The 27,279-nt window shown below is 32.4% G+C and overlaps 1 protein-coding gene across 1 annotated transcript; it reads left to right on the forward strand.

Annotated features, from left to right (window-relative positions):
• Positions 1-1,146: 1,146 nt before the first annotated feature.
• LOC124534804 (alpha-(1,3)-fucosyltransferase C-like) lies at positions 1,147-27,164 on the forward strand. Its single transcript, XM_047110823.1, has 2 exons — positions 1,147-2,351; positions 26,234-27,164. Exons 1-2 carry the CDS (start codon positions 1,432-1,434, stop codon positions 26,505-26,507), a joined length of 1,194 nt encoding a protein of 397 aa, XP_046966779.1. The 5' UTR covers positions 1,147-1,431; the 3' UTR covers positions 26,508-27,164.
• Positions 27,165-27,279: the final 115 nt, after the last annotated feature.

The raw sequence follows: 27,279 nt of genomic DNA on the forward strand, positions 1-27,279 counted from the left end.
TGTTCAACAAAATTTTGATTTTGCAATAAAATTATATCAAATTTAAATTAAACCACTGAATGTAATCAAATTTCGATGAAGCAAGCTTAAACACCAAGGAAAGACAAACAAACACGCGAACGGAAACGCGGACAACAACTAGTTTTCTATCAATATATAAATAATTTTAACTCGCTGTCTGCCTTTGTCCGAATCTCTGCTTCCTTTGTTCTTTCTTGTTCTAAACCACTCAATGGATTTACGATTTTCATTAAAGGAAAGGGAAGCAATTAAGGAGGTTTGTAAATATAATTTGAAAATATTTTGCGCTAAATTTGACGGTGTTTTATTCAAAAAGATATTTTCGTACTAAACTTTAGGAAATTAATTAACACAATGTAGTACAAAATTAGATTTCAAGTTGGCCCACAGAAAGATCCACGATAATACGTGTCTCCTAACGTGCAATTTATTAATTCATTACTAATCCTTTTCCGATAAATAATTTATACCTGACCTTACTATGGGTATCAAATTAAAATTGTATTTTACCTTATAACATATTTAATATTTTAGAAGATGCGTGTCCAAATTATATGTAAGGAAAGCAAACACAAACCTAACAATAAAGGTTTGACCTTGGCACCTAAATTATCCAAATTTATATCTTTAAGCCGGAGACAAATTTTGATCTATGTTACAATAAAACTAAATTAATAATTTTCATTCATTATACAAACGAATCAATAAACAAACTTTATGATATACGTTATAATTTTTTTTAACTTTGACATATTTTAATGCTCATCGACTTTATTAAGAAATTGAACTAATTTTAGTTCGACAGTCAAACACATCTATTTTTAATTCGAAATATAATAATTTATTTTACAATAACATTAATTACTTATCATGAGTACTTATATATCTGAAGTAAACATATCTATAAGAGCTATGAAATACATAAATATAACAAGCAACTTAGTTCGTTAAAACACAGTACAATAAATGAAGGTATCAGTAGAATATATGCATCTTATTAACACATAAATATGCATGACTGTAATAATAGTATGTAGAATTTCTTTAATGTTTTCCTTTAGCGATCGTGTACGAGGCTATGACTATTATGACATTAATGCTGACTTATACAACGAAACAACTCGTGTTTATACTTTTGAAACTATTTTATTTAATACAACCAAAAGTATCTTTTATCGATATTTAAATATGTGAAGTGCGTTCTATTTTTTAAATATTTGCTTTATTCAGTTGCTAAGTGAGTAATTATAATCCGCTTAAATTATTCTAAACAAACTCAGTCATGAGTATAGGACGCATCAGATAGATACTGACAGATTATCAGTATTTCGAGTAGTGCTTATCAGTTCGGACACGGGGGCGTATCGACCTAGTATCGACTAGTAGTAGGTTAGATATCACGAAAAAGACATGTTACAGTCAATATGGCGCATTATAGCCAAGAATTTCAATCAATTAATAATTCTAGTCTTCTTAATATACATTATAATGTTATTTTCCGCTTACAATTCGAAGCTATATGCGTTACGATCGGAGAGAAAGGACATTCCGTACCTGAGTCATAAAAACATGAAATACATTCTGCAATGGACGAGGAGATTCAGCGCGCCGTTCGATTTCATGGGCGAAGGGAACACCGCGTTCGTGAGGAACAAGTGTAAATTCACGAATTGCTATGTGACAGATAACAGCTGGCACTTCTTGAATCATTCGGAGTTCGACGCGATCGCGTTCAACGGCCGGGACGTGATTCATCTCTGGCCGTTTCAGATGCCAAAGGATCGGACGCCGAAACAGAAATACATATTCGGCGCGATGGAATCGCCGGATAATTTCCCAGCGTGCGATGAGAACCTCGACGGTTTTTTTAACTGGACGTGGACTTACAAACTCGATTCTGATTTTCGCTGGGGATACATAACGATATACGATCTGTACGGGAACGTGGTCGGTCCAGCTATTGACATGAAATGGAAGACGGATATGGAGCCGATCAGTGACGACTTTAAAGTGAAATTGTCGAGTAAATCGAAGGCCGCTGCGTGGTTCGTATCGCACTGTCACACTAAAAGTGGAAGGGAGTTTTTCGTTGAGGAAGTTCAGAAGGAGCTAAGGGCGTACGGATGGACAGTCGATATCTACGGTGCGTGCGGTCAGCTCGAATGCCCTCGGTCGAATAAGAACATGTGTTTCGAAATGATCGAAAATGATTATTTCTTTTATTTCTCGTTGGAGAATTCTTTCTCGGAGGACTATGTTACGGAAAAACTTTTGACCGCATTGGAATATTCCGCAGTTCCTGTCGTTTACGGCGCCGCCAATTATTCCAGGTAACCCTTTATACTTATATAATAAAGTCGTAAGTTTATTATTTCATATTTCTTAGCTATCGCTTTCTTAAAGATAAAACGCTTTTCAACTAGAGCTCTATTTACATAAAAATTCGCCCATAAAACGCTAAACCGATTTCGATGTATCTAAAAAAATACTTAACAACAAAAATAACAATGAAAGATTAAAAATATGACCTTAAAACATCATAGTGATGCTGTATGATTGAATAAACAGGGATGTCCAAGGGACTTGTACTAATAATATTAGACATAACACCCAAAGTACGAACAAAACATGTACGTTTTAATTTAATATACACACACTAATCACTATTACTATATATACTCGTATAGTGATTCAGTTACGTAGCTTACATTGGAGAGAACTGGCAATTGCGTCTTTCACTCAAAGTGACACGTCTCAACACAAAGTGAAACAAAAGTGCCGAATTAATTCATTAGCGAACTGACCCAAAGACGTTGGATTGGTTCATTCGCATCTTTCATTCCCATTCCGAATGAACGAAAACTGAACAGTCTGAACGAAGACTCTTATAGGTAATCTTATTAGTTATGTCATTGAATTTATTATTATTGTTTTTTAATTTAAATCTTGATATACTACAATTATTATATTTTGCGTGATGTGATAGCCTATAATTAAAAGGACATTTAAGTCATTGTTAATATTTTGATAATGAAATGAATGTAATAATGTTTTCTTTTGTTGGTTATCCAAATAATAAATAAGAGTGAACGTTCACTCGGCTTTGGCCATTTTGACTCGAACGCTGTAGCAGACGGAGATACGACTTCATTCGACGCCATATTGAAAGCAACTACGGATGAATGTTCTTGTTCATGTTCATGGAATGAAAGAAAAATGAATTATTCACCCAAAAGAATATATCCTCGAATGAACCGTCTGATATCACCTCAAGCCACACCCAGACGACCCTCTTTTTATTTCTCTTTTTGTATCTCTTTAACAATTTAATTTCTTATCATGTATTTATTCCCAAACGTTGATAATTTACTTTATTCATTACTCAATACATAATATATTATATAGCGACAGCAAATTCTTTCAAACCGGTTTACATCCTCTTTTATCTATCTTCCGGTCGTCCAAAACATATTGACTTAATAAAGCATATATCAACATACACCTGTAGTTACAATTATAGATAAATAAATATTGGGCAACATCACATACATTACTCTGATCCCAATGTAAGCACTTGTGTTGTGGAAAATCAGAAGTAACGACGGTAACACAAACTCCCAGACCCAAGTTTTAAGTTGTGTTAAGTTTTCTTTTTTAACAGAAAAGAGGTCAGCATTAGCAATAAATATTGAAATTGAAAGATATGTAAACCATTCCTTAGATCGTCAATACGTAATCTTAAGAACTCATATTAACGTATTTTCAGCCTGTAGTTACACTGGCTCACTTGCCATTCAAGCCGAAACAACTATACTAAGCTCGTTAGAATATCTAACCTAACCTAACCACCAAATAAATTTAATTAATTTAACATTTATTTAATTTTACCAAAAAATATATTTAAACGATTCAAATAATATGCTAACGAATTTAGTTAATATATGACTAATATGCTAATGAACCAAAGCACTTAGGTTCAAAGTGTTATCCATGAATGATCTCCGGAGGCTTGCGCGTAGCAATTAAAATTGAATAGATCGTGGATTTGTTACTAAGTGCAGTGTAGCCTTTGAGTCTGTGTGTGTTGCCACATGTGTCATAAATAGCGCCAATCATCTCATAACTTTTAGCAGCAGGTCTATTCTGTAACAAGATACTCGAATCTCACCGCAGAACACGAGCGCTAAATATCCAGAATATGATATGCGACGTTCACTGTAATAATTATAAACTTTATAGGATACACGTATCAAAATAGCGTCAATAATCACGATGGGGATAGAGCAAGCCTATCTGGTTACGTGCCACCCAGTAACAGCCTGTAAATTTCCCACGAGTGGGCTAAGGCCTCTTCCACTAACTAACGGTGGAATGCACATGTGGAAGAATTTCGATGAAATTAGACACAATAAGATTACCTCACGATGTTTTCCTTCACCGCCGAGCACGAGATGAATTATAAACACAAATTAAGCACATATAATATATGTATATATAATGGTGCTTGCCTGGATTTGAACCCGCAATCATCGGTTAAGATACACGCGTTCTAACCACTGGGCCATCTCAGCTCACAATTTATGTAATTTCATTAAGCTAAGAACATCGAAATCTGTAATCTGTAATTTTCATAATGAGTTTAAAATGTTATGTTGGATTTTATAAATAATATCATATTGCAAAATTTCGTTAATCCTTCCAAAATACCCAATGCTATTAATATTAACCGTTTAATGAGTATTGCTGTTGAAACGTATCATATAATATATTGCAGATTATATAAAAAAAAAAATAACTTTATTCATGTTAATCTAGGTATTACTTGAATACTTTAACGGTTTACGTATTAATATAAACTTTTTTTTTATGGTATAGGTTGTCGGACGAGCATATGGGCCACCTGATGTTAAGTGGTCACCATCACCCATAGACAATGACGATATAAGAAATATTAACTATTGCTTACATCGTCAATGTGCCACCAACCTTGGGAACTAAGATGTTATGTCCCTTATGCCTGTAGTTAGTTTTAAATAGTATAAAGCAAAAGTCAATAAAAATTAAAGAAATAACTCCCTATCGCGCCATTCGACGCTACTCGTCGCTATAGATTCTCGCGTCAGTGACGTGTCAATTTGACGAATATATTATCATATGATATTACAAGTATTACGTATACGTATACGTATTAGTATTACGTTTGTGTAAAGATTATATTCACATAAGAATAAATATTGATAATTTGGGATAGCGTGGTCAATTCAGATGTGAACGGTTTTTTGAATTTTGCCGATGATACATCTAAGTTGTGTCGTACTATACGTTATATGTGCGATAATGTACTTTGTGTTTTCACTTCGTCGCTCACTAGTGAAATATTGACACTCGTTTAATGACGTTACGCCATTTTCATACGTACATTCATTATCATATACATAATATAATACAAAGTCGCTTACCTCTGCGTGTCCCTATGTATGCTTAGATCTTTAAAATTACACAATGGATTTTGATGCAGTTTTTCTTAATAGATAGCGTGATTTGATTGGAAGGTTTTTGTATATTATACATAGACAATTGTTAAGACTGATATTTTTAGAAGTTTCCAATGTGATATCTTAAATAAACACATTTCTTTGCGCCCACATGGCAAACTATGTGTTGTCTATGTTTGAAAATCTGTGAACGCTGTAAAATATTCTGTAGTATATTTAGTACCAGCATTACACACGTGCGAAGTCGGGGCAGGTCACTAGTGTATGTACTATAAATTTTATAATTATTATTGTAATCAGTATCGCATATGTTATCTTTATATATAATAAAATTGGAGTGTTTGTTTGTAATATTAACATAGCCCTCTTTTACTCAATGCATATGCACATACATACACGGTAAATATACCAAAATAACATTTTTTCTAAAATTTGTCTTTCTGTCTGTCTGTTTGTTCCGGCTAATCTCTTAAACAATTTTGTCGGGACTATTACTAGCAGATAACTGATATAATAAGGAGTAACTTAGGCTAAAATAACATTATTTTTATTGTTAAATTCAAACGCGTATTGTCGCGGACACAGTTTGTTTTCAACCGACTTCAAAAAGGAGGAGGTTATCAATTCGTCTGTATTTTTTTTTATGTTTGTTACCTCATAACTTTTTACTGGGTGGACCGATTTTGATAATTTTTTTTTTTTGTTTGAAAGGTAGTGCTTCCCGTGGGGTCCCATTTTAATTTTATTTTATTTTTCCGATGATGGTATGGATATATATCGTATAGGGTTGGCTGACACCGGCTCCAAATATAACAATAACTATAACTACGTTATATAATCGTAAATCGATTTTTAAGTAGTCTAATATTTTTCATTTCATTTTACCTAGGAGGACTCTCAAAAATATGTTAATATGCAATTATTTTTATTACTTTTTAGTGCATTTTAATTTATTTAAAATAGTGTTTTGTTTGAAGTCGGTTTTTCTTTTTGTTAAAATTTTATTTATGTAATATACCGCTCGTGTTCAAAAGTGAGTTTTAAGTTTCTTCTTACAAAATACGCTTACATAAATTACTACTACAAGGTTCGATACTATGACGATACGAATGTAGGTGAAATTATTCCCGCTATTTAAATGAACAGTAAACTTTCTACGTACAATAGGGGCGCTGTTCAAATATTAGACAATTTAGTATCGATGCGAATACTTTTTTGCGAGTTGTTCCAGCTAAGGGCTCTTGACTAAGCAAACAATATCAATTTACATTTATTCATATAATTAATGTTGGCAAAGAGAATACAGCTGATTCAATTAAAGCTGTACAATGCCCAATGAAGCAGAGATGGCCCAGTGGTTAGAGCGCGTGCATCTTAATCGATGATTGCGGGTTCAAATCCAAGCACAGTATTCATAATTTATCTCGTGCTCGGCGGTGAAGGAAAACATCGTGATGAAACCTGCATGTGTCTAGTTTCATCGAACGGCACGGCTAAAACATCTTAGAAACCTCAAATAATATTTTACTCTTCCGATATAATTTATTCTCATTACTTTACTGAGAGACAGAAACAGATTCTGTTTTTCTAAGTAAAATAATCCTAAAAATACTAATACGAGACGTATCTATGTGATAATTCAAGTAAATATTCTACTGATAGCCGCGCAGTGTATGAGTCATAAATATTCACGGAAGTGCCTTTTTTAAAAGATATGGGTAATAATTTACGTTAAGTCATGAATTTAGTACATTAAGTAGGTACTTGGTTTTGAAAGCGGCAAATATTAGCGATGTACAACAATATTTATGCATTTTGTCTTAAAGGAGTCGAGATGGCCCAGTAGTTAGAACGCGTGAATCTTAACCGATGATTGCGGTTTCAAACCCAGGCAAGCACCGCTGATTCATGTGCTTAATTTGTCTTTATAATTCATCTCGTGCTCAGCGGTGAAGAAAAACATCGTGAGGAAACCTGCATGTGACAAATTTCATAGAAATTCTGCCACATGTGTATTCCACCAACCCACATTGGAACAGCGTGGTGGAATATGTTCCAAATAGTGTAGCCCAAATGCAAGACCAAGACGAGACTTAGCCAGTCTTGGTCTTGGTCTTGCGCCAATACACCTGGTCTTGGTCTTGGTTTTGGTCTTGCGCTCCCAGTCTTGGTCTTGGTCTTGGTCTTGCAGCAAGAGTCTTGCAAGTCTTGCAAGTACCTATTAGTCTATTACTATTTATTAAAGTTTATTTTAAATCTCAGAAAAACGTATTAGAATTGGAACATTGTGAGCTTGAATTAACATAGCCATAGTAAAGATCAAGCAGATTAATAAATTGCTGAAGATTTGATAAGAAATTTGAAAAATCAACTGACAAACACAGATTATTTATTACCTACTTGTTCAGAGTCGACGCATGAATAAAATATAAAAAAAGAATTAGTGCCAATCACTATCCTTCACATATAAGTGAATCTTTTGGCGTACATCTATACTAATATTATAAAGCTGAAGAGTTTGTTTGTATGTTTGATGACAGAAGTTTTAAAATAAATAAATAAATCCTGAACGTACGAACGCGGGCACTGCTAGTAAATACTTACTCTCCATTCTCCATCTCTCTCAGAGATATTCGGGCTGGTAAGCAATACAAAACTCTTATCGCAGGCTTTTTGTTTTATTAGAAGGTAAGTATCTACGCTTCTTATATTATTTTATTAGTATTGTAGGATTGTTTTACACGTTTCAGGTATATTTAAAAGTGGCTACAATATTTATCCAACGGGTGATATTTGAACACTTTTTTGCTATTTTGTCTCGTAAAAACTTAAGAAATATAATGACTGAATGTACAATAATAGTAAAGCTAAGTGATTAGTTTAAAACCATATAATCAATATTATAATATATACTTACTAAGTAGAATAAATTATTATGACATCTACTACCTATTGTTACCATTTCATCGTAATCATAATACTACTTGCGTGATTATTATAATGTATTCATTTTCGTTCTAAGCTCTCTGAAACTTATTTATTCTTTGGAACACCTGTAGGTACTCTTAAAATTCGAAATTATTTTGCATGAGTATACCTACGCCCCGTGGCGGCCATAAAATAGTGTCAAAAGTTGTGATTTCGGACTTCGGTGCGGCGGCAACGATTGTTGTATATGATTTCAAAAGAAGCCGCCGGCGCGTGTATCATAACCATGTACTTCCGAAAAACGGCAAATTTCTTTGAGAAGTAACTACAAAACCTTTGATGCCGCATTATCAAAGTGCCGATGATTAAAACATAACTATGCATGCATTCAGTTTGATTTTAATGGATATATTTTTATTCGCTATGTAGGTATGTTTATGGTATTAGTCGTAATGCGCATAGGTCCAGTTTTTCATATTCTTTGATACAGTTTTTTGCGTCTCATAGATTTCCTAAGCGTACCTATACACCGAACTGTTACACCTAACTACTCCGTGAAATAGCGCTAAGTCCTAGCTGCAAGACGCAAGAGTCTTGCAGGCTATGTCTTGTTCTTGCGCAAGTCTTGCATGGTCAGTCTTGGTCTTGGTCTTGCTAAAAATACGCGGTCTTGTTCTTGGTCTTGGTCTTGCAAAAACGCAAGAACAAGACCAAATTTGGTAACGCATTGGCTGTGAAAGCAATGATGAATAATATTTGCAATATCACTTGGTGATGCTTACATCAATACGGTCTTTGTCAATGTCTAGCTACTTTAAAAAATAAAAAAAAAATGTTCGAAGTTTAAAAAAATTTCTTGTACACTAAACTGTTTCATATTGTAAGTCTGCTCTGATAAAAAACTTTTTAATTAAAACATTCTTCCGTTAAACTTTTAAAATGAAAACGGAAACTCACTTTGCACAATAACTTTGATCAAATGTATGTAAAAAAAAACTTAAAAGGCAATATTTTACTTGGTAATGTAGTTGGTCATTTGATTGGTTGTGCTCGTTACATATTCTTCCGCCAAACGGAAATACATAGCTTTATTGTGTTCCGGTTTCAAGTAAACCAATACACACAAGTCTTAGGATGGTCACGAGTTAAAACAACGATATTCTTCCAGATTCATTTATTAACACTATTTTTCACATTCATTTTATCCACTAATCCGTGTTTTACAATACATCCCGTATTTTATATCTAAATTTAGCCTATCATTCTCATTTTTACCAAATTAATCATAAATATCACAAAACGTTGTCGCCGCATTAGATTTTTTGACATTCTGTCTTACCGGCCAGTATCAGACACTCGGCCAGTATTAATCGTGAAAAATTAAAATATTACATTACAACATATACTAAATATAGTCAATCGACATATTATTAACTAAATTATTCTAATAAAATATAGTTATACAATGTGTAAAAAAATAACTCTAACACAAGTGACGTAACATTTTAGCCCCCAAGGTACATCACCAACATACGTCCAACATTGGTGATGTAAGAAATTATTGATATTTTATTCAACGCCAATGTTGTTGGTGACTAATAGGTAGTCCATATGCCCTACCAATGTTATTAATGAAATACTTATTACATAACTCGTATATATCAAATGCTATAATGACAATATATAACAATGCCATCTCCTGGAAATAATATATAAAAACAAAATAAATAAAATAAAACCTCCTTCAAGAAAAACGCTAGTATTTTCTAATTCTAAAAATATAGGAGTAAAACGATGTCTAAATCTATAATCACAAACAACGTACATATCAATATCTATATATTTTTAAATTTTTACTCCTGAATTTAGCCCTAGACATATTGTCTGTGCCCTTAGGGTATTTTATCTTATTTAAATTTTAAGTACATTTTTTTAAACGATATATGTTATTCGTTTAAAGAAATCGGTTTGCAAAGATGTAAATTCTATTTAATATTCTCGTTTAGATTACTAAGAATAAAACTCGCCATAGAAAGTTAAAATCGGATTTTCAGTCTTGTCAACTTAGACTTTTTACGTCAAATTTGATTACCGAAATAGGAGGAAGTGAAAAAAAAAAGCATTACAGCCCGAATAAAACTTTTTTGCAAATAATTTTTATTTGCAAGAACGTTGGTGCGACAGGAAAACGTATCTAAGGCTCTTAATACGATTTTAAAATAATTAATTTTTCTCAACAGAACTGTGCAAGTTTTTTTTTCTAGAAATTTCGACTGAAATTCGAAATAAAACAATTGGACCTGTAGTCGTAATTTATTGGAGATTATAATGAATATGAGAAGCGGATTATATATAAATATATAACTTTCAAATCACAATTAATAAATACACCATTACACAAAATATATATTTTTTTGTTTAATTTGATAAATATTATTATCGTGAAGTTAAAATAAAACCTAATTGAAAAAATCTCATACTGATATTACACGTGCGATCGTTTTTTTTTTTTTATTTCTAATTTTGCGCGGGAAAACTATTTGTATTATTTTTAAAGCCAGACGATTAACGTTCTAAAATCGGTTACACTTATTTTTAAATCGGATACATTAAGAAAATATAAGTTTATTATATAATTATACTATAAATGTAAGCATAAATAAGTATTTCTAACACAATGTAGTTTCTGTTTAAATCATAAAAATAATAAAATATTTCTGGTTAGCCTTACGTTCCAAATTCAAATTATCATGATTTTCGAACACTGATATAATAATCTATTACGTAAAATGTCACAGCTACACTAACATCAAATAATTATCTTAATACACATTAACTAGTGCCATGTGTGTGTCTTCACAATACGGCCGTGTATTCAAGCTCAAACAACACGTGTATCGTCAACGAAGATTGTTTCAAATGCAGGGAAGCAGCTCTGAGTTTGCACGAGCTTAATAATTTGTCTTTGTGATTCATCTCGTACCTGGGCGATTAAGGAAATCATGAGAACTCGCATGATAGATTTAATTATATCACAAACCTGAAGCTTAAGTCCAGAATTCGAAATTTTAATCGAAAATTTAAAAACGATTCGGCATATAAATGAAGAAAAAAACAAGCCTCTATATATGCTATAAACATTGCTTATTAATCAATTGAAAAGTAATCTATCCACCTGTCTTCTTTTTTCGAGTGAATATCGAAAGAGAAAACAATAGTTTTATCAATACAGTCACTAAACGTTTTTTATAAGTAAGGCCGAACTGAACTATTCAGCTCCTGTAACGCTGATCAACATTTAATTAGCTAACTTGACCATATCTGAATTGTCATTGTTTTGTGGTCATTGTTTCAGTCAGCTGATGTCACAATATGCAGCCAATTAGCTTTTAGATTATAGAGGATATCATCCTTATTAGTAAGCAATGCAACCTTTGATTGATTATTAACGTTCATATTAATTAATTTAATTAAAATCATATAGTTGATGAATATAATATTATAACTATATTTAGCGTTCAGAAGTAAAATTTATTTAAAAATAAAACATCAAAAAATTCAGTAACAAATCAGAATATATTTATCTCAAAACCTAATCATACAAATTGAAGTGATTTACTTACTGGGTTAATCTTAACAATCCAAATAAAACAAAACAAATACTTTTAGCAAATTACAAGTCGAGCAAATATCGAATAGGACACGAAAAGGACGCATACGACTATTGGTTTGTAGCGATCTTTTATTTTAAAACGCAATTACTTAATTTTTTTTAATCAGTTAATTGAATAAATGACTGAAAATTTTTAGTAACACTAATAGCTGTAGCTCGTTAGGAATGTTTTCGAACTATTTAAAAGTTTAGAAGTAATATTATGGCCAATCTCCCACACCTATATTTAGTAATAATACAAATGTTTTGTATAACAGTCTATTTAAATTATTTATGTGGAATTAAAGTATGGACTTTCACTTCTAAAACAGTGGTTACATAAAACTTTATAAAATACAATAATTGGGCGACTATTGGAATTCATAAAAGTAGGCAACGAATGTACGAGCTTTATAATGAAAGGACGTATGATCATAATGCCACTTTTGCCAATTGTGTAAGTAACTATTCTAAATTATTTAGAAAAGTGTGATTTTGGCAAAGTCTTTCAGTATAAAAAAAATATTTATGAATGACTTGGAGATTAATTGTGAAACAGGCAGAGGCAATACAATTATGTATGTATATTTATTTATTTATTTATTTATTTATTTATTTATTTGGGAAGCCAACGTGGTATACAAGGTGTCTAATTCTACAAGATACATCCTTTCTTAAAAAGTATTACCATGTACATCACTCTTACAGGCTAACTCATCATGTAAAAAAGAAAAAAAATAAAGAAAAGAATCAGACAAAAAATACTACTGTGCTTATTAAAGAAGAAACAAGTTACAAAAATGAAAAAAAAAAAAAAGTTAAAAACTAATTAAAACTATAAAATAAACATAAAAAAATACATTATACAAAAAAAAAAAAAACAAAGAAAACAACTGTGACATTAAAACAGTGTTATGGTAAAAAATATTTCCTTAATTTATTCCTGAAATTCAATTCAGTGTTGCTAAATATATCAATATCAGCTTGCTTAAAAATAGAATTATAGATTTTTATAGCTCTGTATAAGGGAGCAGATTTGCCTAAGTTAGTTTTAGTATTCCTATATTGAAAAGTTTTTTTATTCTTATTTTGGGCTCTTGCATTTTTCTTCGGTACGGCCAACATGATTTTACTTAATAACTCAGAACAATCTATACGTCCGTTTAATATTTTTTGTAATACACAAAGATCCATCATGTCTCTGCGATTAGACAGTGACATTGTCTTGTAAAATTCTAACTGATCTTTGTAACTTTTATTACAAATTAATTTATTACTCTTATAACATAAATGGCGCATAAATTTTTTCTGTACTCTTTCTAATCTCTCCTTATGACTTTGATAGTACGGACTCCAGACAGTAGAACAGTATTCGAGCTTGCTTCGAACCATTGAAATGAACAAAGTCAGCCTACTGCTTGATTTCTTAAATTCTTTTGTACTTCTAATTATAAACCCTAATGTTTTAAATGTTGTCAAAATCAAATTATCTATATGCGGTATAAAACTTAATTGACTATCAATTATAACACCCAAATCATTTATTTTTTGAACTTTTTCTAAAATATGGCTTTTTATATTGTAATTAAAGTTTATTCTAAATAACTTCCTACCGAAAGTTATAATGTAACATTTTTCATTATTTAATTTCATTTTATTTTTTTCACACCATACCAAAAGTCTATCCAAGTCTTGTTGCATTAATTCACAATCATCAATACTATTAATTTTTTTATAAAATTTAAGATCGTCCGCGTATAGAGAAAACTTACTGTTATTAAAACATTTTGCAATATCGTTGATAAATATTCCGAATAATAATGGGCCGAGATGAGAGCCTTGTGGAACTCCAGATGTAGCAATAAATGTATAGGATTGATATCCCCCAATAACAACATTCATTTCTCTATTTATTAAATAAGATTTTAGCCACTTACCAAAACTTCCGCATATACCATAGCTTTCAAGTTTATGTAGTAAAATATTATGGTCAATTACATCGAATGCTTTAGAGAAATCCGTATATATGCAGTCTATTTGATTATTATAGTCTATGCTTTCCGATAAGTTATCAATAAATAGTGTTAAGTTAGACAATGTAGATCTTCTTTGAATAAAACCATGCTGATTCATGGAAACTACAGACTTCATGTGCCATGTCAACACTGGACAAATTAATGATTCAAAAATCTTAGCAAATGCTGACAAGATACATATTGGTCTATAATTTTTTATTTCTGATTTATTACCCTTTTTAAAAATAGGGACGACTCTTGCTATTTTCCACGTACTTGGCATTTCACCAGAACTTAATGATTTATTGTAGATTAATAATAAGGGTCTAGCTAATGATTCTGCACACCGTTTCACAAATACTGGCGGTATATCATCCGGGCCTGCTCCTTTATTTATATCCAGACTTCTGAGTTTGTCTATGACTTCACTCTCAGTAAGACGGATACTACTCATTCGTGAATTATAACAAAGTTCGTCATTAGTGTCTAACAACGACGATCGTTCATTATGTCTGATGTATGTGCTTGAAAAATAATTAGCAAATTGGTTACAGATATCCGTGCCATCAGTGAAAGAACAATTATTATATGTCATCACAGAAGGGAAGTCACATTTATTACCGCGTTTTGTTTTCAAAAATGAGTAAAAAAATTTTGGATTGATTTTTATATTAGATTCAACTCTATCAATGTAACTTCTATAGTTTGCTCTAATAAGAATATCACATCTGTTTCGAAGTAATTTAAATTGTATCTCATCTAAAGGATTTTTATACTTTTTATATAATATTCTATACTTATTTTTCTCGGCCAATCTTCTAATTAAACTTTGAGAGTACCATATTGGATAAATATTTTTGTTCGTGATAATTTTCATTGGCACACATTTTTCTATAATCTTTCTTAATTCAATATAAAATACATTAGTTAATTGATTAATATCTAAACAGTTTTTAAATAGTACATCCCATTGTATTGCAGCAAGATGTTGGTTAATCAATTTATAGTTCGCGTGTAAGAAATTGTATCTTATTATACTTTTATGGGATATAATATTAGGATCATTGAGCTTAGCTTCATAGTAGATTTCTAGTGGAGGGTGGTACTTATCTATCGGACAAGCAGAAAACATACTGTTATTTACCTTAACGTTATTAGAGTTACTAAACACAAGATCCAATCTTTTACCGTATGCATTATTGACGCCATTATATTGAAAAAGATTTGTCAATGACATGAATTCATTTATAAGAGCACCAGCTGAATTATTATAATTTGGAGTAAAACTTTCGTTCTCACGAGTCCAATGAATAGCAGGTATATTAAAGTCCCCTGCTATAATTGCAGACGAATGTTCGTCAATTACTCTTTCAACGTTATGAGTAAATCTTTCAAGTACCTCATACTTCAATGGTGAAGGAATATAGACTGCACATATAGAAATAGTTTTTTTGCCTAATAAGACTTTCACCCACAGATCCTCACAGTATATCGTCTCCCATGAGTGAACTCTATAAGACTGGTATTTCTTGGAAACCGCAATCAAAACCCCTCCACCATCCAGTCTGTCAGTATTACTAGGATCACGGTCCCTACGAAAAATATTATAGCGATTGTCTATAAATTCATTGTCTGAAATACTACTATTGAGCCAAGTTTCAGTAAATATTATCACATCAAAGTCAAAATTAAGTATAGCTAAGTATATATCATTTGTTTTTGTTCGCATGCCCCTTACATTTTGATAAAATAAATTTAATTGTTTTACCATAACACAAACACAACTAAATAAATTTACAATTCAAGCAAATAACAAAAAAAGAAAGATAATACTATTCCAATGATTTTAAAATTTCTTTAGATTTAATTAACAGTACGTCACTTGAAATTGATTTTCTAAGATAAATATTACCATTACGTGACCATACGAAACGATATTGCTTTTCTTTCGCAAATTTACGAGTTGCAGCATAAATATCTTTAGCTGTTGAAGTTAAATGTTCTGAGATGTAAACAGGCCTTTTTTCTCTAGATATACCTAGATGTGCTGTATTAAGTTTGTTATTGCTATTTGTTTTATTGAAATTTATTACTCCGGCTAAAAAACGATCTCGCATCAGAGGGCTGCTGAACTTAACAAGTACTGATCTAGGGAGTGACGATTCTTTATTAAGCTTTGCTATGCGTGTACATTTAGATACAGTTCCATCCGTTATTGGAACGTCAATTATTTTACCAATTTGTTCTATTGTCTTGACTAAATTTTCATTTTTATACTCAGGGACACAGTGTAACACAATGTTGCTTGCCCTAATTTCTTTTTCCAATAAATTAATAGTATTGCTTTGAGTATTAATAATCTGTCTTAAATCGTTATTGTCCTTTTTTAGTATTACTATTTCTCTCTTTACTTCCTCTAATTCTTTCTTAAAAGTATCAAAAGTATTCGATAAATAATCTATTGATGCCTTGATGCTTTGTAATTCGCTTAATTCTTCGCGTATATTTTTTAAATCCACACTTAGCGTTTCTGAAAGTATTAGCTTCACTTCTTTTCTTATTGCCACTAGCCAACCGTTATTAGAATCAACTAAATCATCGGTAACATTGGGCACAGGTGTAGATGGCGGTGCAGTTGAATTATTACGATTTCTTTGACAGGTTGGACAGATCCACTGCCCTCTAGTCACTATTGGCTTATTACCCGGAGATACTATGCATTCCAAGTGATACAGAGACTGACATTTAATACATTTTAGTCTTTTTTGTGTGACTAGTACATTAACTTTACAAGCATAACATTCATTTGTCATTTTTTAGAAAATAATATAAAGTTGAAAAATGTCCAGCACTCGGGATTTGAACCTCCGCCTTATGCACTTCAGTAAGCCTGTGGTGCCCCTAGGCCACAGTTGACTTAATGTAGACTTTGAAATATTTGATATGCTTCTGAGGTTGATTACGTTATTTTATGATTTTGTTCAATTTGTTTTACAAAGATAGTGGGTATTATTGAATTATTCACTTACTTTGCAGTATGGAATATTTGTCTTTTAACTGTTAAACTCAATATTTTAGTCCTCTATGTTAACACACAAATAGTTAAATTTAACGTACGTAATGTTTAAACACTAATTAAAACTGTTCGACTAGAAACTTTTTTTTTTTTTTTACTTTTTAAACTTAGAGTAAGCACAGAACGTCTGATCTTTTCGCTGGTGCGTATATAATGTATCCTGCCTGAAAGTCAGCAAGTATTACTTCCACGTTATTTTTATCGTCTGTATAACCTTTAATTGAATAATATGCCTTCTTTACTAGTGTTTTTTTTTTACAAATTATTTCAACTCTAACTAATGACATTAAAATAAAATTTATGAATAATGTTTCATTATTTTGGCGCAAAATGTTGATGAGTGACTTGCAGTTTACAATGAAATGAAATCAGAACAAAACCTATCCAAATAAAAGTTGGTTTGAAATTCCTAAAAAATATTTTGAATAAACGCGAAGTTTTCGGGTAACTCACTTGTTAATTATGCTCGCTGACAATATGTAAACGCAGGACACATTCACATATTGTCACAAAATTCACTCACAATTCGGTACCGAGATACATTCACAGTCTATCCGAAATGGAATTGTTAAATTAAAACTCGGAAATTAATCAAACAATTCGATATCTAGAAATAGAAATGGACAAGTCTGTATTCTTTTGTGTTCGACCAGTACGTTCGTTTTTTTGCTTCTGCCTTTACAGGATTTGATGATAGCATTTGATATCTTCGAAATTGATATCGCAAAATCCATAGTTTGGGGCTGCGCTTGACGTTGATTTGTCTTTAAGTATCGATCGATTATCTAGTTGTTATTATCTAGGCTTATTACGAAACTGCATAATAATTATTAACAAAAGAAAAAAGAAACCGACTCCAAATATAACAATAATTATAACTACATGATATAATCGTTAATCGACTTTTAAGTAGTCTAATATTTTTCATTTCATTTAACTTAGGAAGACTCTAAAAAATATGTTGAATACGCAATTATTTTTATTACTTTTTCGTGCATATTCATTTGTTTTAAAATAGTGTTTTGTTTGAAGTCGGTTTTTCTTTTTTGTTAAAATTTTTATTTCTTTTTTGATTTTAAGTGAAGCTAATGTTGACTAACTATTTTTTTTTAATATGGATAGATTAAGCGTTCCGTTTATATGAGTCAGAAACTACTTCGAGGACAATTTCAAAGGAAACTTGCGAATAAAGCAAAAATAGACTTTCGAAAATGCGGATTTAATACGTCACGCGGCGTAAACTACAAGGATCCCTCGAAAGAGCTGTAATCGAACTCAGCAAAAAAACTTTGAAAAAGACCAACTATATTTCGTACATCATATGACATCACATCACATACACAAAATTTGATTAAAGATAGTAAGAAATTCTGCCCCATATCGCACCCTAACTGCGAGCCGTATAGGAGTTCCATCACTACATAGTATAAAACAAAGTCGCTTTCTCTGTCCCTATATCTTTAAATCTACGCAACGGATTTTGATGCGGTTTTTTTTAAAAAATAGTTTGATTCAAGGGGAAGGTTTGTGTATATAATACATGAACAATATAGTAAAGAAACACTGATAATTTTAGAAGTTTGCGATGTGATGTCGTAAATACACAAATTGTGTAGTATATGTAGTATCAGTATTGCACCCGTGCGAAGCCGGGGTGGGTAGCTAGTTGATTATAATATTCGACTATGATAATTACATAAACATAACCACATTACGGAAGGTGACTCAAATATCCAAATAACCTATAAATAAAAGATTCGACTGAGTATCGCTAACGTGCTCCTCAGAATTGTTCCGTTCCCTTCCGTTCCGTTACTTTGTCATGGATCCTGTGCTCAGAACCTTACCAAACTTTCACCAAATTACCCTTGAAGTATATATTTTATAATAAAAATAGAATTATCAAAATTGGTTAACGTGATTTTCAGTTATTCACCTATTTGTCGCGCATATACATAATGCAAATTTAAGACTTATGTCGTTTTCATACGGATACCATCATCGGAAAAAAATAAAATTAAAATGGGACCCCACGGGAAGCACTACCTTTCAAACAAAAAAAACTATCAAAATCGGTCCACCCAGTGAAAAGTTATGAGGTAACAAACATAAAAAAAAAAAAAAAAAAATAATACAGACGAATTGATAACCTCCTCCTTTTGGAAGTCGGTTGAAAAGGCTCAATCATTTCTTTGTAATAATATTTATGGGTGTTGAAACTCAATTACCCCCGTGCTCGAGTAGTGTGTTCACCGGTTATCATGGTTATGCCGCTCCGAGGTCGCAGGTTCGATTCCCGAGTCGATGCATAAAAAGTTCATTAGTTTTTTATGCTGTCTTGGGTCTTGATGTTTATGGTACCGTCGTTACTTCTGATTTTCCATAACACAAGAGCTTAAACTACTTACAGTGGAATCAGAGTGTGACGTTGTTCCATTTTTAAACATAAAAGAGATGAAGATTTAAAAATATAGTATGTTATATATATTTTTTGTAAATCAAACGACCTATTCATATTTATTATTAACTGTAAAACCAAAAATACAAACTGAATCTACAATTCATTGTTGTTTATACTTTGATTTATTTAATAGAAATAAATATATTTCCGGTTTGACAGTTTTTAATTTAATTTACAGACTGCAATTTATTTTTACATTTGCGACCCGGCCTGACTTTACACGGGATCAATTCATTAATAAAGAAAATGAGAAATGCGGTTCGCAAGAAAATATTGAATAGATATTATTGGAAATTGGAAACGATAATATTTCTAAGGTATTAATTCAGATGAATGAGCTAAATTAAAAGCTAGCCTTGCAAATTTTCGGTCAATCTATTTAAGCGTAAAATTTGATTCTGCAGCATCAGTTTAGATCTAAATGAGCACTTGATGCTCTGAAAAAATTGAGTGCTTCTGCCCAATTAACCTCTCTAGCATAGCATTAATGTACAGTCAGAGTAAGAAAACTTTCGTCAGTTTTCAAAATCATTCCTTTATCTAATCGTAAACTCTTAGCACCTTTTGAAACTAAAGCGCTAAACTGACAACTGCATATAAAATGAATTTTACATAGTATGGTAACTCAAAATAGTGTAACATATTTGGACTACATCTAGTGTTATAGCGCGTCAAGTGTAAGTTGGCGTGTGGCAAAAATATTTACTAATTTTTTTGTTCATTTATATCTTATTTGTTTTATTTACCCTTATTCAGAAACCTTGCCCAAAATCTGTTAAAAATGAGCCGTAGAGAATTATTTTCTAGGGAGATATTGGTAAAATAAACAAAAAAGTGGCAAGACAAAGGGAGTAGCAGGTACTGCCACAGGAACGCCAACTTATACTTGACAGTCTGTATCAACATGATATCTTCTAATTATCAAAATGTGTCTGTCAATGTCATATATTTTCGATCGGTAAAGCAGATTATCGCTCACACTGAAATGTTGATACGACACACGAAAATAGATCTTAGGTGACGAACATTTTCTTACCTCGACGACTGTACCTACCTTAAAAAAAAATTAACAAATTATACACATCTTATGCGATTATCGGTTTTTCTATTAATGAAAACCTTGACAAAAAACCGTTGAGCGAAGCAAGGAAGCGACTTTAGTAACAGCCTGTAAATTTCCCAGTCCTGGGATAAGGCCTCCTCTTCCATCAAGGAGAGCGTTTGGAACATATTCCACCATCATGTTCCAACATGTTCCAGTGCGGGTTGGTGGAATGCACATGTGGCCGAATTTCGATGAAATTAGACACATGTAGATTTCCTCACGATGTTTACCTTCACCGCCGAGCACGAGATGAATTATAAACACAACTTAAGCACATATATATAAAAAGTGGTGTTTGCCTGGGTTTGAACCCGCAATCATCGGTTAAGATGCACGCGTTCTAACCACAGGGCCATCTCAGCTCTTTTGAAGCGACTTTGTATTATATAATTTGTAGATTATAGATAAAAATAAAATCGTTCAAGGAAATTCAACGTACGAATGTAATAAAACCTCTTTATTCAATTGAATTGTTAAGGGCATTGTCAGAATTCAGTTTCTTACGAGTACTCTTAAAATCTTCACAGAAAAATTTAAAAGAGAGTCTTTTTTATAGAATTTCCGAATTAGCCCTTACATCCAATTTCAATATTTACCTCGACACAACTTTCCGAAAATCATCAAAAAATTTGACAGTTAGATTCTTGGACATGGATATGGTGTGGACATCCAAATAGTATCCTGATTTTAGAAAACTTCACGCCAAAAAAATCGGCGTTCGAAAGTTGTATTTTATAAATTTCGCGGGTAAAACCGCAGTTTCATCTAGTATATACGAGACTATCGTGATTGCACGACTAGATGAGGCTTTCTCTTTCATACTTGCGTGCTCCCTTACCCATGTAGTCTAGTCAGGCGACTTTCCAGGAGGACATTGTCGCGCTACCCACGCCATTTTCTCGAACGTCATTTCAAATTTTACTTAGATATTCCATTTCCTTCATTCAGCTCTTTAACATTACTTTGCACTTTGCATTGAAAAATTATATATTTTTATGCTACTGGTATAAATCAATATGACGTTAGTTCAGCAGCGAGAACAACAAAATGTAGAATAATATAAATATTTAAGTTAAATATGATACAAAAAGTGCAATTTATATGTCAAAAAACTGCTTTGGAGTATCAGCAATATATATATTCGATATAAAGGTGAAAATAGCACAAAAACGTAACTTGAAGGAACGTAACGATAAAGTAACGGACTTAAACTATCTCTACATCAAATTCCATCTCAATCGCTTCATCAGTTTAAACATGAAGAGGTAACAGGCTGAGTTACTTTCGCATTTATAATCACGACCTCCACGGTCGAGTGGTGTGTACACCGGTTTTCATGGGTACGCCACTCTGACGTCCCGGGTTCGATTCCCGGCCGAGTCGATGTAGATTACCATAAGTTTTCTATGTTGTTTTGGGTCTGGGTGTTTGTGGTACCGTTACTTCTGATTTCCATAACACAAGAGCTTCAGTTACTTACATTGGGATCAGAGTAATGTATGTGATGTTGTCTCATATTTATTTATACATAATATTACTATATGACGGCGACGGCGATAGATCAGCGGCGGACTCGTCATCAGTCGTCTTCTGGTACAGGGTTTATGGTATATTATATTAGCAGTAACTATCACAGTTGCATGAACCAACGGTCCCGTTTGGAAGGCCCAAACTGTATCTCCCTGTTTAATAAAATTCAGCTTCCGACTCATCGCTCTTGAAAATGTATTAAAAGAATGACTCTTTATGTCACGGGGTTCACACCCGACAATCAGCCAGGGTAATAATCATTCGTAATCGATGACATATATGTATGTATATATTCGAAGCGTCAATAGCGCATTGGTTTACGGGCTGCCTTGCAAAGTATAAAAATCACAGGATCGGTCCTAACCCCTTGATCTATTGTCGTTCCCACTTCTAACATAAATTATAAGCTTTGAAGAGGAATGGTTAATAGGAATATCAGTAATACCTTCATTAACCTTTTTTTTATTTTTTACCTTTATTTTTCTTGGAGCAAGCCAGCCTGGGTAGGTACCACCCACTCATCAGATATTCTACCGCTAAACAACAATACGCAGTATTGTTGTGTTCCGGTTTGAAGGGTGAGTGCGCCAGTGTAACTACAAGGGACATAGCATCTTAGTTCCGAAGGTTGGGTGCGCATTGATGATGTAAGGAATAGTTAATATTTCTTACAGCGTCATTGTCTATGGGGGATGATTACCACTTACCATCGGGTGGCTCATATGCTCGTCCGCCAACCTACTCCATAAAAAAGGTATAGATTATAATAGTTTGATCACTGTACACCGAGTCGCTTATAAAGCTGTCAGTAGCACATGGAATTGTGGAAATCAGGAGTGTTTATTTTCCAATACTTGACAAAGCACGTGAAACTTTGTCCCGCGTCTGATTCCGGTCGTGTGGAATTGACGTACACTCCGAGTGACGGAATATTGTGTAACTGTGTTTGACCAACACTCGCTCGTTATAATATATCTCTCCTTTGAATGGTAGAATTAATTAATTTCCGCAACGGAAATCAATCGAGAGCTCATGAGTTAATGAAAGAGATGAGATAATTAATAAGGTTGTGCTATTTTTTTTTTTTTTGAGAAATATTATTGAATAAACTCCGGTAGGCTCCTTATCCACGAAATGAAACACTTAGTACTGTATAAGCTTCCGTTTACTTCTTGAGACGATTCACACAAAACAATAGTTTTCACAATGTCTTATATATAAAGAAAAACAAAACGATTGTGCGATTCATAAACTTATAAAAATTGAACAATGCCATCTAGGCGTCACCTAAGAACTAAACATGACAATTTAAAGAATAATTTAGTTTCTTTTTTTTCGCTTTTTTCTTTCCTTATAGGGAAAAGGCAAAGGTATTACACCGTACAGCCAAGTTTTTTGTAATTTTTATTCATATTCAATTAAATTGTAAGGCATAAAGCCATGTCTTCCGTTTAAATTAAAGTATAAACATTCAAGTAGAGTAAAATTCTTCCAAATCCAGGTATATATAACTAATACGTAAAAAATAAGTTTTAGCTAAAATGAACTTAGGCTGAAATAACTGAGCCTATAAAATTTGGGTTTTAAAGGTATTTTTACCAAAGTATACCTTAAAGTCGGTATTTCTTTGCGGTCTTTCTATAGTCGTATGACTATAGATAAAAGCTCGGGCGCTTATTATATAACGCCATTCTGTATCATCCGCCATATTTATATTGTATATAGCAGCAATTAATGAATCGTGCATTGTCATCAGAACCAAATATTTGTGCCAAATTTCAACACGATCGCTTCAGTGGAATTTGGTGAAATATTGATTGCAATATTCCAGGATATACAAACACATACAAATAAAGTTAAATAAAAGCTTTTGACAATAAAATGTTATATCAATAACGAGTCTTTTTCAGCCTAAGGGTCCTGACCTTTTGGAACTTACAAGTTTTTTTAAATTGATGTTATGTTTAATTGGCTCTTCGATAGCTGGTTTGTACTTCCTCGTTGTAATCTTAGTATTTTATATAATGCCTACTCATTTTCCTTGGGCCGAGGCCTTAGGCGATATTATATTATTATCGCTTGTCATCAAACCTGTGAACTTAATAGCCAAGCGTTGGACTATAAATTCAAAAAGTATATCCAATAAATAACGGTGAATGTACCCTACATTTTAGAGATTTATTCCAAAAAACGTTGACCAAAATAATTGTTTGGTAGAAAGGCAAACTAATTGGCGAACAAGCGAAAAGCGGTACTACAGCATTAAAACAATAGAGGAAATTCAAAAAATAAACTACAACTGAACGAACTATTAAAAAAAACTTCTAAGGTAAACTATGGAGCCGAGATGGCCCAGTGGTTAGAACGCGTGCATTTTCACCAATGACTGTTCAAATCCAGGCAAGCACCACTGAATATTTATGTGCTTAATTTGTGTTTATAATTCATCTCGAGCTCAGCGGTGAAGGAAAACATCCTGTGGAAACCTACTTGTGTCAAATTCCATAGAAATTCTGCCACGTGTGTGATCATGTCGAACATGATCCAAAACTTCTTCAAAGGGAGAGTAGACCTTAGCTTAGACCTTGTTGAAAATTGCAACTATATCGTACTTTGTAATTTTATACCTTAATTTCATAGAAATGCCACATGTGTATTCCACCAATTCGCATTGGAACAGCGTGGAATAAGGTCCAAACCATCAAAGGAAGAGGCCTTAGCCCAGCAATGAGATATTTGCAGGCTAAAATTTTACAGTGTATATTATGTATAAAATCCAAAGTCTGATTGCTCGAACATAAATAGAAGAACGAATACTAGAGCTATGCATAGGCACTCAAAGTAGGAGCGAGTTGTTTAAAGGTCGCCTACGTTGATGACGAACTAAAATTAAAATTTAAATATTCAACACAGGCAGTCAAAGAGAATAGAAAATAGAAGGGAAACCAATATCGGAAATGTTTGCGTTGTTAAATAAAAAACAATTTAACATTATGAAGAATATGATCAACTATTCGAAGGCTGAAATTGAATCACTTATTATTTATATAACTTTCCGTGAGGTTAAAAAGGATCAATCAGCATAATCATTAATTGGAAATACGAGAGCCTTCAATATTTTATTTATATCTATAATTGAGACTCTAACCCTAAAAATTTATAGCCAATCTGTACCATTTTAAAGTTACATCTTTATTCAACCCGAGATATTACGCATGAATGCAAAACATGAATAGATTATTAATTGACATATATAAAAGTTAAAAACATTGAAATAGATTAACTACAGACCTTTTTGGCCGTTCTTCTCGGTAGAATCTACCCTAAACACTGGCTTTACACTTAATTATACACTGACGTGGCAATTTAAAAGCGTTTTTATGAGCCTACTTGAATAAATATTTTAATATTGATTTAACAAATATAACAGTGAATATTTTTCATCCATATTATTACAATAACACATGACAATATCTTGACATAATTAGGATAAATAGTTAAGAATTTTACCAAAAAAATGTACTTACCGATTAGAATAGCGCAATAGTTTACGAAATGCATAGTGATATAAAATGTCGCATAATCGATCCTAAACCCTTGGGACAAGTGACAAGCTTAAAAGGATATATAGGAATTATAATAAAATACGTATTAGCAATTCCCTAATTCATTTGGTCCATTGTTAAAATTCTTATGAGAACAAAACCCTTTTTTCCTCGAACCTTTTTCACCCCAAACCACATTACATTGGCGAAACATCTCGTATGAATTAATAAAACAAAGTATGCCTGTCGCTTTTTCTCATTACGTTAATAATGCATTAATATTTTGCAATTCACAATGTAAACCTATTCCTATTAATTTTTCTGTATTCATTTGATAAAACATACCTTTTATTTTATTTATTTATTTCTTATTACCTAATGACAATGATAATTTATTCTTTCCAGATTTCTACCTCCGGGCAGCTATCTAGACGGCAGAGACCTGGGTCCAAAAGAACTGGCTCGGCAGATGAGCGAAATAATTGGAAATCAATCGCGGTATTACGATTTCTTCAGGTGGAGAAATCATTACGTGTACAGAGAGACTTCTAGCACCGATGACATCTGCAAGCTCTGTGAGATGATGAACGATGACGAGAAGGTATCTGAAACGAGTGTTTGGAAAGATTTTAGAAAATGGTGGAATGGAGCACGCTATGAAATCAATTGCAAAAATTGAACTGAATTATTGTGATATATTTAAAACATCATTAAATGTACTGTACGGGTATGAAACCCCAAAAAGGATGTATTCAAATCTGACCGAAACCAAAATCAAACTATATTTATTCAAGCCTAGTAAAATCCAATACAAGCAGTTCTTGAATATGATCGTGAAATTCTGAAATTAAAGTTAATTATTATTTTAATTATATTTAAGGTAACAAAGTATTATTGAATAATTAAATTTCAATAAACAATAAGTGAGAACGATTTATTACTCTTTGATTAAAACATAATGCCAAACGAGAGGGATGACGGTTTATTGAGTGAACGATCTCCACGAAAACAATAACGACGTATCGGTTTTCGAATTTCATACGAATAATGAAACATAATATTACAAATTGTCGTTTTGCTTCTACGAGTATGGTGTATGTATTTGCTGCCTTGCAAATGTATTTAATGTTTCTTTGACTGTATTGTTATATTCTAGTACGTATTTTTGTACTTCTACGTGTATATGAGAATAAATGCTTTTAATTCCATTTTATTAGACACGAAAATTGTGAGCCGCGATAGTCCAAAGGTTAGAACGCGTGCATCTTAACCGATGATTGCGGGTTCAAACCCAGGCAAAGACCACTGAATATTCATGTGCTTAAATTGTATTAATTCATCTTGTACTCGGTGATGAAGGAAAACATCGTGAGGAAACCGGGTCGTATCAATTCGTGATGGAATATGTCCGAAACGTTCCTCAAAGGGAGAGGGGTGCCTTAGCCCAGCAG

This window comes from Vanessa cardui, chromosome 13, assembly GCF_905220365.1.
Source record: "Vanessa cardui chromosome 13, ilVanCard2.1, whole genome shotgun sequence".
NCBI lineage: Eukaryota > Metazoa > Arthropoda > Insecta > Lepidoptera > Nymphalidae > Vanessa > Vanessa cardui.